The sequence below is a fragment of the Ceratotherium simum genome, chromosome 1 (assembly GCF_057802395.1).
Source record: "Ceratotherium simum simum isolate JZ-2026a chromosome 1, ASM5780239v1, whole genome shotgun sequence".
NCBI lineage: Eukaryota > Metazoa > Chordata > Mammalia > Perissodactyla > Rhinocerotidae > Ceratotherium > Ceratotherium simum.
The window spans coordinates 6,637,709-6,651,550 of NC_141900.1; the positions used below are offsets into that span (position 1 = coordinate 6,637,709).

General features: G+C 44.1%; 1 protein-coding gene across 1 annotated transcript in view; it reads right to left on the reverse strand.

Annotated features, from left to right (window-relative positions):
* Positions 1 to 13,842, reverse strand: part of DDC (dopa decarboxylase) — an 83,789-nt gene that overhangs the window by 11,751 nt on the left and 58,196 nt on the right. Inside the window, exons 8-9 of the mRNA XM_087432446.1 lie at positions 13,634 to 13,701; positions 2,751 to 2,827 (exon numbers count right to left, since the gene is read on the reverse strand). Coding sequence (XP_087288572.1) covers positions 2,751 to 2,827; positions 13,634 to 13,701 — 145 coding nt within the window. The remainder of the gene's footprint in view (positions 1 to 2,750; positions 2,828 to 13,633; positions 13,702 to 13,842) is intronic.

Consider the following 13,842-nt stretch of genomic DNA (forward strand, 5'->3'; position numbering starts at 1 on the left):
AAAATATACCCTTATATTCACTGGCCATAGAAGTTCAAGGTGATTTTTGGTGATTTGCTTAGTAAACTCAAAATGGCCCACTGCTTTTGTTGATTTATAGAGTTTTTTTAGGGAAAAATACAAATAAATAAGTTTTTTTTGTCTCTAACAGCCATAGCAAATGTTTCAATAGGAAATTGCCTTTCTATAAAAGTGGAATAAAATTATACATTTTTTTGTATCCCTAGAGCAATAAACTTTACCCAGATACCCTTGGCTTAAACTGATTGTGAGAATTACTTCATCATTCAAGAGCAACATTGTGCTTATTAACTGTCATGATTACTGAGGTTTTTATTATTCAGACGTGAAATACATTTTTGTGTGTGTGTGAGGAAGATCGGCCCTGAGCTAACATCTGCCAATCCTCCTCTTTTTGCTGAGGAAGATTGGCGCTGAGCTAACATCCATGCTCATATGCCTCCACTTTATATGGGACGCCGCCGCAGCAGGGTTTGACAAGCGGTGTGTCGGTGCGCGCCAGGATCCGAACTGGTGAACGCCGGGCTGCCGCAGCGGAGCGCGAACACTTAACCGCTTGCGCCACCGGGCCGGCCCCTGAAATACATTTTTTTAATATAAGAGGTTTGGCACTGGGTTTATAATTTTGCATTGTTTCATGGCAATTCCATTTTTAAAAACTAGATTTTATTTTCAGAGCAGTTTTAGGTTCTGAGCAAAACTGAGCAGAATTGTGAGTGTTTTTATCCAGAGTGCACGGTAAACCAGTGGGCAGTTTTAAGAAGGCAAGAACAGGTCTGACCTTCTTCTCATCAAGACCACGCTGGCTGCTGGGAGGTGAGCATTTAGATTGCGGAGGATTGGGTGAGGGGGCGTGATGCCTCAGCTTCTGTCGCCCTGCTGAGCACCCCACCACTAGTGTCAAAATGACATCATTTTCCTCCTCAATAAAGTGAGGGATTGGTCAAGGGATTGCTAATGCTCCCTCCATCACTGACATTTTATGGTTCCATGGATCCATTATTATCTAAGAAAACTTAAAATGAAGACAAGAGACGTTCCCAAAGACTCGGCCTTCGTTCCCTCTCCGGGCTTCATGGGTCCACCAGGAGCCCACGTGGGCACTGTGCTGGCGGCCGTGAGGGCTTCCTAAGTGAATAGATAATTCTCTTGCATTGGGAGGCTTAGGGCCTTACAAGGGAAGACAAACGTATAAATAGCTGCCCTAGCGGGTGGATTAAAGTGAGCATAATTAATGTGGCGGAGGAAGCCTGCCCAGGTCGTTGCCCTCACACATTTTATTTGATCAGGATCTCAATTGATCTGAAAGGTTTTTTTTTTTAATTATTAGTTAAATGATTAGTTTTTAGAGATCTATACGATTTTAACAGGTAGGGAAAGCAGGCACCAGGGAGGGTATTTCTGGCTGAGTAAAGTTACAGAAGGGGAAAAATACAGAGCGGTAGAAGCAGATGGTGGGGAAATACCGAGGTGAGGCTGGCACAGCAGGCTGTGAGCCCGGGCTGCAGCCCAGAGGCTCTGATGGGTGAGGACGGACAGGTGCCGCTCCAGGTGGACCCAAGAATCCTGTCTCTGTGTGATGGAGGCAGGCGCAACCCAAATGGGGACCTGCTGGGCCATCTACCGGGACGCGTGTCTGCACTACACCTGAGAACATCGACACTTACAAATATTTCTAATTACGGTGTTTGTAAAAATTTAAAAATGCAGAGAAAATTAAGAAAACTCACAAATAATTATACCATCCAAATGTGAGTACTGTTCACATTCTGCAATTTCACATTCCATGATTTTTTTAAAACTTTTGTATCACTGGGATCATTCTAAATATCAGATTTTTATCTTTGATAAGAATCTCAGAGATCTGGATCTCCACTCCGCTTGCCCCCCACAGGGCCTGGCCTGTACTAACTTATGATTTGACTTTTGGCCACGGCCTACGGGCATGGACAGTAGCCATACGACGAAAGGAGCTACTTTGCGTTTTATAGGAATTGTGCTGCATCACAGATGGGCATTTCCTGAGGAGGCAGTGGAGAAGTTTCTCCAGCATCTCTGTGTACCAGGGAAAGTTCTGCTCCTCACCATGACTCAAACACCTGGCCATGTCCTCTCTCTGCCCTCGTCATCTGGAGGCCAAACTGGAGGCCCCCTCGCCACACTGCATCCCCACCGGGGCTTCCAAGAGTCGCCCACCGCAGGCTGCTGCCGTCACTTCCCCACCAGACTTCGCAGGCAGGGGCTGGGCCTCGTTCACTGTCACATCACCAGTGCCACGCAAGGAGAGCAGGTCTACAAACCCACCAGCTGAGGTGGCTTTTGTGCACCAATCCTGCCCGGTGTCATCAATTTTCTCTTCACTCCCTGATACCCCCAGCCCAACTTTCTTCATTTCCTTTCCTTCTCCCTGGTGGTACTGACATAAGCAGATGCACACTCTCTTTCAGTCACTATTTCAAAGATTCTATGCTGGAGATGTCCACGCCACCGGTATTGAAAGTCATGCGTGCCCCTCCTGGCCCCATTGGGCCCCCAGTGCTCCTGCACTGAGCAGTTCTGGATGGGGGCTCCACTGACGGTGCCCAAGACCTCGTCACACCCAGTGCCTGCTGGGCCAGTCTCCAGGGACTTGAATCTTCATCTCTGGCTCTTAGGCACTTCAAATATGGCTCTGACGAGAACAAAACCCGAAACAGACCGCAAAAAGCAAAGACAGCAGCTTAGCTTACCAGAGTCCTGATGGCTGTGCTTAAGGTAGACAGGGTCCAGTTTAAAGGCTCCCGTTAGGTCTGTTCTCTTTTTCACCCTGGTTTTGGAGAACAAATGATGGAGCTTAATAAGCCAGCGCCTCAGACGGGACTATGCCACCTTTGTACCCGGCTCCGTCTTCCACCTGGCTCAGCTTAGACACACCTGCTTCAGGACCCCTCCCTGGGACCCCAATCTGCACGTATGCCCCCCTTGTCTGTGCTCCTACCACCCCTGGCCTCACTGTAGCACAGCATGAATTTCCAGAGCTCCAAGCACCTGGCGGGGGTGGGGGGGGTGTTAATAAAAAATAAATATTTAGTCTTTGTCCCGGCTTCCTGGCACACAGCTCCCAAAACGCTTGGAATCTCTGGACTGATAATTGTGTCCTTCGTATGCCAATGAGATGACTGGTGGCTGGGGGCCCCTAGATATCTTCAGAGTTGGGGCTGGCTGCCAGGAAAATTGAGTCTTAATTAGAGGGGTGGAACTTTGAGCCCACCCCCCCCCCCAATCTCCGGGAGGGGAGAGGGTCTGGAGATTGAGTTAATCACCAACGGCCAACGAGTTGATCAATCATACCGATTCAATGAAACCTCCATAAAAGCCCCTAAATGAGGAAGTTCAGAGAGTTTTTGGTTTGCTAAATACATCAAGGTGCTGGGAAGGAGGCATGCCCCAAGAGGCCAGGGAAGCTCTGTGCCCCCCACTCCACCCCTCCCTTGGCCTATGCATCTCTTCCGCTTGACTGTTCATTTGTATCCTTTATAACAAATCAGTAAATGCAGGGGAAGTGCTTTCCTGAGTGCTATGAGCTGTTCTAGCTAATTATCGAACCTGAAGGGGAGGGGTTGTGGGAAGCCCCAACTTTGTAGGCAAGTTGGACAGAAGTGCAGGTGACCCAGGACTCTCTCCTTGTGACTGGCTTGTGGGACTGAGCCCTTAAACCTGGGGGGTCTGTGCCAACTCCGGGTAGTTAGTGTCAGCATCGAGTTGTGGGACACCAGCTGGAGTCTGGAGAGCTGGAGAGTTGGTGTCAGGAGAAGAACCCAGCAGGTTAGCATTTATTCCTCTCTGTCCTCCAGGCCTAGCCCAGCGCCTGGCCTGACTGGCATCATAGTGTGTGTGGGACGAACAGAGGGCTGGTGGTGAGAAGGCAGTACCGGCTGCAACCACAGGTCCTCAGACTCAATCCTTTTACACCTATTTGTCCCACGGGACACAGTAGTGATGGTCAGCCTGGACAACTCAAGTCAAAACTCTCATCTGGACTGGGACTTGAGGGTCTAAGCTTTATGATAATCGCCTCTCCGCCTCATTTGGCAGCGTGAACACCATCTCAACGCAATTTTGTGGCAAATAGAGTGTTCTAGGGGCACACTAGAGAAGAAATGTCGGTCTGACAGTAGCTTAGGCTTGAAAGCAAATATAATGTGCAAGTCCCCGAAAGATAAAACCCAGTGAGCACGAAATAGAATGCTAGGACGTGGCTTACCAATGAGGAGACAGAGAAAGAGGCTAGATTTACTTATGAAAGGTAATTGAGGTGTTATTTCCTCAAAGGGTTAAAAGACAGACTGTGTCAGTAAGCAATAATAAGCTGTCAAGTGCATACTCTCTCTCTGACCTATGGAAGAAAATGGATCGCACCTGAGGTTAGGTGTGTGTATACAGGAATTTTGTTGCATCATGGGCATTGTGTGAGGAGCCACTGGAGGAATTTCCTTTGGGTCTCTGTACTAGGGAAAGCTCTCTGCTTAGCCTTAAAGAGAGGAGGACAAAGAGAGAGAAACGGGTAGAAATATTTATTGCTTTCAGTAGAACTTTGCCCCTTGTAAATGAAGATCGCACCTCTCTTCCCACTGATACCAGCAATGATCTTGGAGCAGTTATTGCTATTATTTTTTTAGTTAAAAAATATTCTGTAGTGTTAAAGTCATGCAAAAAGGTATAAATAATAATGTGTCCACTGTGCTGCTTATGAACCAAACTTGCCCACATGGTTAAATCCTCCATGGGTATCCCTGCCCTTGCCACCCCCTAGAAGAGACCACAGGCTGCGTGTGGTTTATCACTCCCACAGAGTTTTCTATGCAAAATCCTAAGCAATCTGTAGTATTGTTTTGCACATTTTTAAACATAACATAAACAAAAGTTGTTTAAACATAAATGGCATCATTCTCTGTGTATTTTTCTATAACTTCCTTTTTCTCTCAAAAATATACTCATGAGCTTGCTTCTACCCATTCATCCATGTTAGTTGCCATTCATTCATCTTTACTACCTCACTGGACTCCACCCCATGACCAGATCATAATTCATCCATTCTCCTATTGTTTTCTATCTGTGTTAGACAACCTATGCTGAGTGAACACTCCTCGTGCCTCTGGGACACGTGTCTAGTCGTGGAACAAGTCAGGGAAAGGCACGAAGTCCATTACCTGGGTGGAGGCAGTGCCAAATTAGTCTCCAAGGCTGTGCAGCCGGCGAGCTCCTTCGTTCCATGTCCTGGCCAACATTTAGTGTGGAGAGACTTTATTTTCAACAACTGACAGTGTTTCGGTGTGATTTTGATTTTCATTTCTGATTACTAATGAGTAACTTTGTATTTATTAAGAGGCCACTCCTGTTTCCTCTTTGTTGAGAAAATTTTTGTTTATTTTTCTGTTAGGTTGTTTGTCTCTGCATTGAAAATTGGATCGTGCAAATTCTGTAAACAGTAGGAATGCTAATCTAGACTATGGGCTGTTTCTGGGCTCTCTCTTCTCATCTCCACCGGTCTGTGCCATGCTGGCGCTATGCTGGCTCAATCACTGCTGCTTCACGTGCACATTGATGTTGGATGAGGCATCATTCCCACCATATTTTTCTTCACTATTCTCTTGGCTATTCTGAGCCCATGTAAATATTAGGCTCAGCTTTATCAAGTTCCACAAAGATATGCAGCCAGGTTATTTATTAGAATTGCACTGACGTCTGACATTGAGTCTGCCTTCCACGTAGAAAACACACCACTCCCTTCAGTTAGGACTTCTGGAATGGCTTCCAAAAATTTGTTTAATTTTCTTCATAAAATATATACAAGTTTTGATACATTTATTCATAGTCATCTTACCTCTTTTCTTGCTATTATAAAGAGTATTTCTTTTTAAAAAATTATATGGACTGTTCATTGTATATGTAAAAAATTATATGCAACCTTAAAAAATGTTGTGTATTCTAGAAATCTTGCTGTGTTATCTTATTAACAATAATACTTTCATCGAAGATTCTCTTTATTGCAGACAGTCACATCATCTGAAAATAATGAGAGTTTTATGGCTTCCATTCTAATTCTTACACTTTTACTTCTTTGTCCTCTCTTACAATGCACGTTAGAAGAGCACAATGGTGAAAAGAAGTGGGGATTATGGGAATCCTATTATTTTCCTGATTTTAAAGGGAGTGCTTCTAATATTTTACCATTAAGAATAGGTTTACTGTAGTTTTTTGGTAGATATTTTTAATCAGATTAAGAAAGTTCTCTTCTGTTCCTATTTTACTAAGAGTTTTTGTCCTGAATGGGTGTTGAATTTAACTAATTCTTTTTCTGCATCTAATGTAATAACTTTTTTCTCCTTTACCATTAACATGGTGAATGACATTTAAAAATCTTCTAATATTTTTAAACCACCCAGGCATATCTGGAATAAACACATTTTGGTCATGATATACTATCTTTTTTTAAAAAATATCATTGAATTTTATTTGCTCCTGTTTGACTTAAATTTCCACATTTAAGTTTGTGAGCTTGTTCTGTAGTTTTCTTTCTCAGCTTCTCATCTGGTGTTAGCATCAAAGTTACAGTAACTTCTTTTTTTTTTTTTTTGAGGAAGATTGTCCCTGAGCTAACATCTGTTGCCAATCTTCCTCTTTTATTTTCTTCTTTTTTCTCCCCAAAGCTCCCAGTACTTAGTTGTATATTCTAGTTGTAGGTCCTTCTATGTGGGACGCCACCTCAGCATGGCTTGATGAGCAGTGAGTACGTCCACACCCAGGATCTGAACTGGCGAACCCCAGGCCACCGAAGCAGAACGTGTGAATTTAACCACTATGCCCTACAGTAACTTCCTGATGGGATGGAGGGCATGCGTCCTCCTTGTTGTTCTCTTTGAGTTACATTCATGATTGGACTGATAAATGCTCTGACAGTTTAATAGAACTCGCTGTTCAAAGAGTTTGGAGAGCACTGTCGTGCAAAAATTTAACTACTGGCACACTGTCTTTAACAGCTATAAAATTTTCCACGTTTTCTATCTATTCTGGAATCAGTTTTTGTAACATGTTTTTTGTAGTTATTGAATACGTACATTTGCAAGCAATTTTTGGCATGATGTTGTTCATAGTACTCCCTTACTATTTTTTAAAATCTCTTCAATATCGGTGGTTATGTCCTTCCTATATTTCGATTACAGTTTACCTCTGTCTTCTCCTCCATTTTTGATCCATCTCTCCAGAGAGCGTCCATGTTATAAGGCAGGTCAAGGCCCAGCATATGGCTCTGTTGATCCACTCTACCATGTTTTTATCTTTTATTTCATTAACGTCTCTTAATCTTTATTATTTCCCTCCTTCTAGTTTTGGGGGTTTATTCTGTTGCTGTTTTCTAGCTTCATTATTTTCTGGCTCATCATTTTCTTGGCTCATTGTCTTCTGGCTTTCGTCTTTTCTGTTGCAGTCTGTGCTCTAAGTCCTGCTCTAGCCGCGTGCCACAAGTTCTGCTGTGGCTTTAGATTCATTCAGTTCTTGGTATTTCCAGTTTCCCATTAAGCATGCTTTATTCATTGACCCGCAACTGCAATGGGTCTGTGGTGGCTGCTCTTCAATATTTAGGTACCAACTTTGCTTTTCCTTATAAAGTTTAATGGTATTACAAAGAAGAAGACTTTATTTAAACAAATAAACAAACAAATAGATATGTGCACACATACACACACACACACATACACACATAGAAACATCCTTCCTAGACATCAGAGTCCTCTCACACAATACGGGCCTCATGGTGAGGAAAGTCTCTTCCTGTCATCAGACACACTCCTGAGGGATGGCCCTAAGGGATGAGGGCACTGGAACTCCTGTGCTGTGTTGAAACTATGGCTTCTTAAGTGGCCTTTTAAAAAAATCTACAATAGGGCCCGCCCAGTGGCACAAGCGGTTAAGTGCACGTGCTCCGCGTCAGTGGCCTGGGGTTCGAGGGTTCGGATCCCGGGCACAGACCAACGTACCACCTATCAAGCCATGCTGTGGCAGCGTCCCATATAAAATAGAGGAAGATGGGCACGGATGCTAGCTCAGGGCCGATCTTCCTCAGCAAAAAAAGAGGAGGATTCGCATCGGATGTTAGCTCAGGGCTGATCTTCCTCATTAAAAAAAAAAAATCTACAATAATGTGTAAGCCTCACTGAATAACTCTTGTTACCTCTTGGTGCCAGTAAGAGCTAGAAAGGCTTCAAAACACTAAAAGGCACCAGGACCAAAGTGCAAAGAAACCAAAAAGATATGTAGAAAACTGTACACTAATGCTTATAAAACAAGTTCTGGAATCAAGTCTTACCATAAGTAGAGTGATTAACAATCTTTCCAATAACTGAATTAAAAAAAAAATGTCACAGAAGTATACCAAAGCTATAAAACTATTTGTGAAAAAATTTAATTTTATTTGGAAAAAATCAAGCCTCTTTTTAAGGGTAGACAAAACATGCCGTGGGTGTGTGTGGAATTTGAGGCTTTCTTTGAAGAAGATCTGATATTAAAAAGACAGTAAGGTCTGAGCAGAATGGTTCATATTTACATATAAAAGACTCAAAATACCAAGTGAACAATAAAAAGCTTATGAACAGAATATGAAATCATTATGAAATGTATTTACTATGCTGGTAAAGATTGCAAGTTTTAGAAACATCAACTATCTTGGCCATTTCAGTACGCAGAGACTATAACCAACGTGTTTAAATTATGGACTAACCATTGGTAAAATTTCATTAAACAAAAGAGAGACACTTCTGATTTTAAGGAATACAAAAAAGCCAGTGAGAGCAATAAAAAAATAATCCATTATATCTTGTATTAGCAAAATCTTTAAACACGTCGATAGAAAGGTCACTATTTAGGATTGTTTGCCTGTTTTCAACTCTTAGGGGTGTAGACGGATGCTGGTTCTGTTCTGAAATTCGGTTCTTACACCGTCCTTATCATCTATGTTAGGACACCTCATTTTACTGCAGTAACCGCTTAGAATAGCACAATATGTATAGTTGATTCCATGGATATTCAGGACAGTGCAAAAAAGCCTCTGAGTAAATTCTCAGCCTTCCTTCTCTCCCCACTCCCTGCCACCCTGTCGCAAAGTGCTGCCTGCCTGTCCCTGCATCCGCCGCAAAGATGAAGGCTACCCAACCTAGACTGAGCGCGCTCAGCAGACCCACAGTTCACGTGGGCAGAGGAGCAGCTGCCTTGCGAGTAGGATAGGGATGCTGCGGTCCATCTATTCGTCTTCGGCCTGTAGGCTGTACATGCCTGGGCTAAAATCCAGGACTGTTTTCAGAAAGTGGAATAAGTGATAGCTTAAACAAAGTGGAAACAGAATTGGGGCCTGATTTTGCCTCATTCACACCAAAAAAACAGCTCTTCATTCTCCAATTTCTTCTCTTTCCATCTGGAACAATTCCAGTGTGTTCTCTGTGCGCCCTGTCGTTTGTATGTGTTTGTAAAACGCCTATTGCTTTGCGTGCGACTATTGTTAATCTGCATCCTGTGAGATACATAATCCTGTTTCTGACTCTTTTTAGTCGGTACTGGTTTTTTAAAACATCACCCCTATTGCCATCAAACATTGTATCTGTGGCTCTGGCACGGATCGTTGTCTGTCTATAAGCGAATTCATGAACTATCTCTGTCTATAAGCAAATTCATGAACCATCTCAGAACGCCGGTTGCCTGGTCCATAAAATAGGGACCACGATTCGGCCAGCACGTGACTGCCGGCGGAGGCCCGGGGCTTGGTGCCGGGTGGGAAGACCTGCCCCGCCCAGGTGCTCAGCCCCCGCAGCCACGACCCACCTACGGAAATGCTGCTGTCAAGGGCTCTCATTAACGTTAAAAAGCTGCATGCTGATGTAAAAACACCAACTTTTAAAAGTGGGTAGCTTATTGAAAAGAAATTTAAATCCACATGGGCTACACGAAATGGTCTCCGGTGGCTTTCCTGTGCCGAGGTCCCTGTTGTGCGCGCCTCCGCCGCAGGATCTGTGCACGGACTCGTCTCGCCCCTCACGCAGCCCTCTGTCAAATGCCACTTCATCACATACGCTTTACCCGACCTCTCTGTCTCAAACCATTGGGCAATGACGGTATGGGCCCGTCGAGGTGTCTCTCTGGCACATTCCTTTCGACCTTCCAGCTCCCAGGTGTTCCCCAAGCTTCTCACCTGACCCCCTCTCCTCTCCCTTCCTAAGCCCTTCCCCCGAATCTCTTCATCACATGGACTTCAATCTGCACTGGCCCGTATTTCATTTTATTTAGTTTCTTCGTTGACTTTGCTTCTATTTTATTTACTGGAAACGCTGCCCGTGGCTGAGACTCCTCGAGCCCAGGGACAATATTTCTCAGTTTCGGCGCCCCGGTGCTCAAAACCGAATCCCTTCCAATTAACCTGTGCCCTTGCCTCCCTTGTTGTTCTTGGTCTGCAGGAGGCTGCCCCAAAGCAGACACGGTTCCAAGAGCACCGCTGCGGTGCAGCTCCTGGGGTGGGGTCTGGACGGGTGTGGGAGGGCTTGGTCCTCACGCCCCCTGCAGGCAGGGCAGTACTCAACACCGGACCTGCGCGGAGGGAGAGCAACTTCTGTGTAGGGACAACAAATCGGGAGGGCTCTTAGGCTACAGTGAGATCAAAAGAAAACAGAAGCGTGATGAGAATCAATCAAATCAGATGTAGACGGCATACTAAAGATTATAAATTTAAAATAAGCTGACCTGATTTAAATCCCTAAATATTAGCCTTATGGCTTTAACTAGACTAGTCACTTCCTATGAGCACTGTTATGGGCTGGATTGTGTCCCCTCCCTAAAATTCCCATGCTGAAGCCCTGACCCCCAGGACCTCAGAATGTGACTGGGTTTGGAGACAGAGTCTTTAAAGTGGTGATTAAGTTAAATGAAGTCATGTCTAGGCCCTAATCCAATAAGACTGGTGTCCTTATAAGAGGAGGAAATTTGGTCACAGACATGTACAGAGGGACAACCATGTGAGGACAGAGGGAGAAGATGGCCATCTACACGCGGAGGGGAGAGGCCTCAGGCAGGAGAAACCAACCCTGCCCACACCTTGGTCTCAGACCTCCAGCCTCCAGAATTGTGAGGAAATAAGTCTCTGTTGTTTAAACCACCCAGTACACGGTACTTGGTTAGAGCCGCCCCAGCGAGGTAATATAAGCACTCTGCCTAAAACAGTAGATACGAGCAATTTTTATGTTAAAACACAAATCCTTCAAAATGAAATTCTATCAGTCATCATTCATGTCGTCTTTATGATATCATGGAACAAATCCTTGGGTTTGGGAGAGACCTGATTTTCCCAGATGCATGAAATCACCCCAAAGTCCTTGACAATTATTCTGTCCAGCACCCCCACTAGCTCGAGAGAGAAAGTACATTCTCTATTATAATTTAAAGTTTTACTCATTGATTTATTTGGCTTTCAAACCCTCAGGCGGGTAGGAAGCTCGTCAAATATTGACAACGCTTCTCATTTCCACCTCCAGGAGATAACCAATCGCTCTTCTCTGCGGCAAAATTTTACATACTGGGGGCTGCTCTTGTGTCTTATGGCTTTGTGGTTAATTCTTTTCTACAGGCTAATAACCCTCAGTCCTCTTGCCCTTCTCCAAACAACACTGCCTCATTTCTGTATATTCTTCCCCTCCTCTGTATGTCACCTCCACTTTGTCAAATTTCCCTTTGCAGGCTGGTGCCTGATGTGAATGCAGGATGCCAGGGAGGACCCTGCTGAGACAGATTAAAACACAGCCGCCAGCTCTCGTCGCACCCACTCCTGAGTGTCTGTGGCAGCCAGGCCATGCTGCGTGAGAAAGCACATTTTCTCTCATCCTTTACTTATTCACCAGCTTTTTGGACCCAAGTGCAGGATGCTACATTTATTATATTCATCCTTATCATATCTCAACATTGGGATCATAGATCGGTGGTGCAAAATACTTTTGATCCCTGATGGCTTTAGGTTCCCATCTGTAGGAGGGGGCAATAATGTCAGTACCCTCCTCGTGGGCTGCTGTGGGGGTCCAGTGACCTACATTACATAAAGGGCGTTGAAGGGAGCCGGCACTCACCAGCGCTCAGTAAGCATCTATTTCTGATATTATTTTTTTACCCAAGTGATGAGTAAAATGTCACGGCACACCACAAGCCCTCTTCTGGTCAGCACGGCCTGGTGGCACTCTCGGTCACCATCACTGCAGCCCCCAACAGCCCTCAGCTCCTCGGTCCGGGCCAGTTTTGTGGCTTTCTCTGCCAAATGCCTCACCGACAACTAAGGCTGCTACGTGACTTGCACTAGGAGGCCAGTGACCCCTCACAAAACAAAGGCCTCCCGGACCGGACTCCCGCTGGCTCTCTGCTGGGACCCCTGCTGGCTCTGTGAAGGGCTGGCTGCTCTGGACCCACAATCTGACCTCCACCTCCCTTAGTCTTTGCAGCTGACCAAATACCCCAGCAGAACAGAGTTACATTTCAGTCCAAATTAAGGTTTGAAAATGGGGACTTTTGACACACTGTATAAACTATCCTTAAAGTGTTGCACTTTAGGTAAAATAGACAAACACAACCACACGAACACAATAGAATACTAATGTCCATAGAAGGTATAGCTTTTATCAATTTTGATGAGTATTTCACACAAAGTTAAGTCTGAAATGCCCATATAATAATTTGTTTTAAAATCAGCTATCGAAAGTTTAGAGAAAAGACTGAAAAAGAGAATTTGATTTGAACAGAAGTAAAGCACTGGAAATGTGGTTTATCTTGAGATAAACTAGTGCAAGGGCAAACTGACTATCTGGTCTATGGGAGAACTGACTTCACTTGGATTGTGTGGGAGCTGTCTCCTCACCCTTCTATGGTGAAAAACCATTCATACTGAATTACATATGTAATTCCATACTGAACAATTTTGCACAAAATTCATGCAAAGCCTCTTGGTCCTAAGATTGATTAACCAACTTCTCACTGGAATAAATTTCACAGAACTACTGTCCAGTGTTCCGTGCCACCCCAGTCGTTTCTTTCAACATCACCCGTGTAATGGAACGTCATCCACTTTCGTTTCAGAATTCCTTGTCTTGCTCTAAGTATAACCAACGTGAGTGTGGCACTGCTGTTAAGAATTCCCAGGCAACTTCTTAGCAAATAGAATCACTGTTGTTTTTCCTTAGCAAGTGCTTTTAAGCATTTAGACTTAGATTTGTTACACATCTAAGAATAAAAACACAGAAGCAACGGAATTAGAAATATGTACTGAAATTTCCTTGCGTTGTTTTTGTTAATGTTAGATAAATCAAATTACTGATTTTCTCAGTTAGTCTTCTCTTTTCTTTTGCCAATATATTGCAATAATATGTTCTAGATAACAGTGTGCAACTGTTTACCAAGAATTCCACCTATGGTTCGAAAACAGAAGCAAGTAGTGAGCACGTGATGCATGTGCTCCCCCAGCTCTGGCTCCTCACCTGCCGGCTTCTTTCATATCAGCCACTATTCTAAAGAGCAGTGGGTACAGGGTGATTAACATCTGATGCACAGGGAAACTTACCACATGGCAGAGCAGTCAAAATTCACCAAAAGCCATTTGTGAGGATTAAAGTTAAATGAATCCGCAAACTGCCAAGGAATAATAAAAACAAAAAGAAGACATTTTAATTGTTATTGTTCAGTTATAAAACAAGACTCCATACATAACAATTAACAGTTTGTATTCTCAAATGAAAGACAGCGAGACCATGCAGAGAAGAATAAGTACCT